The sequence below is a fragment of the Ailuropoda melanoleuca genome, chromosome 7, assembly GCF_002007445.2.
Source record: "Ailuropoda melanoleuca isolate Jingjing chromosome 7, ASM200744v2, whole genome shotgun sequence".
NCBI lineage: Eukaryota > Metazoa > Chordata > Mammalia > Carnivora > Ursidae > Ailuropoda > Ailuropoda melanoleuca.
In genome coordinates, this window is record NC_048224.1 from 58,760,162 (window position 1) to 58,764,082 (window position 3,921).

Here is a 3,921-nt window from a genome sequence, read left to right on the forward strand (position 1 = left end):
GGCTTGAGCTATTCCGTCCGTGCCCCAGCTGGGACCACCCTCGGGCTCCACTTAAATGCTGCCTTCTCCCGGTGACGCTCTCCAGCCCTCCCCCACGCCCACACTCCAGTGAGAACGGACAGTGACGCCTGCATTTTGTTGGAATGTCACCTCTGACTCCTAGTGCAGCCTGCCAGGTAGTCCTGCTTCCCGAGGACTGTCTCCCAGGCCAGAGCCGCCCCATACGCCCCGCGGCGACGGCCTGGTGTCTGCACACTCCAGGACCTCAGGCTAATTCCTTGACACCTCAGGGCTGCTGACCTGGGCGGGCAGGGCTCTGGGCTGCAGGCCTCCTGCTGCTCTGGGCGAGGCAGCCCCTGGCACGGGGCATCCGGCAGGATCTCCTCGTCCTCGTCCTGCCCATGGGCCCATGCACAATACAACATCCCCTGCACAAACCCTCGCCCGCAGCTCGCACTGCACGCTGTCAGCTTGTACCGCCACCCGGGGCAGACCGGAGTCAGTGGGGGGAGACCCAGGGGAGCGGGGCCCCCCCTCATTTCCCCAGACTGGGAAGGGCCTGGAGAGGTCCTTCCTCTGAGGGTCACCCTCACATCTCCACTGAGAGGCTGGGCACAGTGGACAGAGTACATTCCGAAGAGCCCATTTTACAGACAGAAAGCTGAGGGCAAACTGATGTGTTCAAAGGGCAGGTGGGGGAGAGGCAGGGCACCCCAGAGGGCCTGCGAAGATGTCTATCGCCGATAGGAATGCCGGCCCCTGACTGGTCCTGGCTGGCACTCCCTATCTTCCTTTCCACTGTGTTTGCCATGTCACACCAGTACCACCGTCAAACCATGTCTCCCGGTCTGTCTCAGTTCTCTTCCACCTCCCCTCTGTCCCTGGCGTGGGCCGGGGTGCCTGTCTGTCCTGCTCACTGCTGTGTCTCTACTGTCAGAACGGCCGCTGGGCATAGCAGGTGCTCAGTGAAGAGCAAGTGATGACAAATGAACCACCAGCCGCGTGTGCCCACAGCATCCCAGATCCCCTGTGACGCGACTCACATGCTTTAAAGCCACCACAGCCTTCTAGGACACCAGTGGGACCCACGCCTGCAGGTGAGGGCACCGAACGTCAGGAGCTTACAGGGAGGTGATGAGGCCACCTCCAAGGATGCATGCCCAGGACCACTGTCTCCCTGGGAAGGGCCCCACCTGGCTGGGCAGGGCTCCAGACTGCAGTCCTCAACGGGGCGGGGCCTGGGCACCGGCCAGCACTCAGAGTGAGGCAGGGGGACACGGCGGCCGTGGTCCAGCCTCACGCAGCGAACGGCCAGTGGCACCCGCCCCCCTCCGCAGGTCACTGGGCACGGTGCCAAGGCTCGGGTCTCCCACCTGCAGTAAGAAGGCCAGCGCTCCATTGGAGGGTACACCCCAGGGTGAGACTCCTTCCTCCCGAAGGGACCCAGGCTGCTGCCCCCGCCCCCCCCCCGCATAGTCTCCACCCTCACTCACCAAGCCGGGCAAGGGGCAGCCTGGCAGGCCTCCTGCCGGCTCCCAGGCTTGCTTTCCAGGTCACATAGCTCTTCCCGGACAGAGGTCCCCAGGGCAGAGTCCATGCACACAAAGTGCAGCTCCATCAGGCCTGCAGGGAGGAAGCAGAGACCCCGAGCCCCAAGAGAAAGGTTCAACAAGAACTACGGGTGCCCAGCTCTCTGGAGAGCTCCAGCAGATAAGGCCTACCTTGGTTCGAGTCTTGACTCTGCCACTTACCAGCTGTGTGACCTTGGACAAGTGACTTAACCTCTCTGAGCCTCAGATTTTTCACCTAACGGTGCCTCACTTGCGGGGATGTTTATACAGACTTTTAAAGCCGAGCTACAGACTGCCTAGCCCCTAGCAGGTACCCAAGCAGTAGCCGCTGTTGTTTATCGTTACTTTATGAGAATTGCTCTTTGACGACCTCTTCCTGTGTTTATAAGGAAGATGTTATCAGGGTCCGTTTCCTGGAACCTCTCCTTTAGGACTATCCTCAGAAGAACAATCTCTAGCCTTGATTCTAAAACATGCACAAGTTTCACTGAGCAAGTGCTGAGGGTCGTAGTTTAAGAACAGCACGTGTTTTAAATTTTGCTCCTCTGGTTCGGCTGCCAGGAAGCTCAGAGCTGTTTGGGGCCCTTCTCTCGCCGCTTTTCTAGACCTTAAGGAATATACTTGCGTGCCAATATTGCCCAGTTTTATTGTCTTTCCTGTCTTCCAGCCAAGCAACGAAGACATTCACATGGCTTTCCGTACTTCGCCCCAACCTCCTTATAGATGATGTCATGTTCTGACCTAGCCTGGATTCTCTGTACGCCAATTCAAATGCTTTTTAGAACCAGGCAAAATGTAGGCAGGTAAGAGTTAGCGAATGAGCCCTGGGGCCTCACCTCGACCACAGGAGGCAGAGCACGGCCCCGCCAGGGGCGTCCACACATGTGCGGCGTGAGCCCCCAGCCTGGCACTGCCCAGCAGGGACGTGGCCTCCTCCTCCAGAGACCGGGGGTCTGGCTGCAGGGAACAAGGACAAGCTGGTGGGTCTGGGCCTCCCCCTTCTGGATCCCTGAGCACCTGGTCTTCCACCCCACCCCTCCCAATCACTTCAGGACAGAGCACAGTGGTCACCAGCACCCCAAAGGCGGCCCCTCCCTGCTGCTCCTTTCCGGGGAGACTTGCTTCTGGCTGCCGGAGGATGCCCTCACCCACCACCCGCCCTGGCCTCTGTACCAGCATGCGCGGTCACTGTGGGGCAGGCCTGAGGCTGGGGCTCAGGAGCCAGACTGGCAGGCACACTTGGCCCTGCAATCCCCACCTGCCTCGAGGACACAGGCTTGGCCAGTACCCTTGTCTGCAAGCGACGCCCCCCAGCCAGAGCCCCGGGAAACAGGCGGGAACNAGGAGCATAGCAGTGTGGTTTTGTGTAGCGGAGAGATGGCAGGGTTCTAACGGGGCCTGGGGCCTGGGGCCAGCCTGCCAGTGGGGGCAGGGAGGGGCCCTGAGCTTTCTCCCCAGCCTCATCCTCTGACCAGGGGGTCCAGTACACAGCGGCACTGCGGAAGAGCACCCATGCTCCCCATTCTCCTGGTCAGATAAGCCCCCAATAGCCCGGGGTACCCTTGTGCTCAGGACACTCACGAGACCCGGTCCTGAAGAACAGGCCATGGCCACACAGGGCTCGAGGGCAGGCAGCTTCTCGTCTGTGGAGCAGGGCCCAGCGGTGGCCAGGGCCTCCGGGCCCTCTGCCCCGCGCACACATGTCCTATTCCGCGAAGCCGGGTCTGCGCCACACGCTGACGAGCATGCGTCTGACCCCTCCCGCCTGCGGACAGGACAGACAGCAGGCCCTGCCTCTCACTGGGCCGTAGGTACAGCCCAGCTCCCGGGGCAGGGAGGCGGTGAACCCGTGCCCCAGTATCCAAGACGAGCCCCACAAAGAAGCAAAACCCCGAGGCCTCTCCCGAAAGCGCTGGGTGAGCTGCTGCTGGCACTGCACTAGGAAGCCCGGGTGCCGGGACACGGGCCCTGACCCGCCTGCCTTCCGGGGAGGAAGGTGGGCCTCCGTCCAGAGAGTAATATCACTCCTTGCACCCTAGCAGGTGCCGAGAAACGGAGTCGGGTCACCCAGGTCAGAGATGGCAACTGCATTTCACGGGCGTGCCAACCCTGACAGGGGGCGCCTGCCGGCCGAGCTGAGGCAAGAGGGGTCCCAAGGCAAGATCGGGCCTCCGTGGGAGAGGGCGGTGATTCCCAGGTCTGCCATGGATGGGAGAGGGGCAAAGGAGCCCAAGCCACACATGTGCCACCAGTGATGGAGGCCAAGCCCCTCCTCACTGGACAAGCGAAAAAGCTGGGGCCCAGAGAGGGAAGGGACTTGATCCAGACACCCAGCCAGTTAGCAGCAAAT

General features: G+C 61.6%; 1 protein-coding gene across 1 annotated transcript in view; it reads right to left on the reverse strand.

Annotated features, from left to right (window-relative positions):
• ADAMTS13 (ADAM metallopeptidase with thrombospondin type 1 motif 13) overlaps nt 1-3,921 on the reverse strand; it is a 41,307-nt gene that overhangs the window by 8,793 nt on the left and 28,593 nt on the right. The window contains exons 23-26 of the mRNA XM_034664774.1: nt 3,153-3,336; nt 2,408-2,528; nt 1,495-1,623; nt 301-484 (exon numbers count right to left, since the gene is read on the reverse strand). Coding sequence (XP_034520665.1) covers nt 301-484; nt 1,495-1,623; nt 2,408-2,528; nt 3,153-3,336 — 618 coding nt within the window. The remainder of the gene's footprint in view (nt 1-300; nt 485-1,494; nt 1,624-2,407; nt 2,529-3,152; nt 3,337-3,921) is intronic.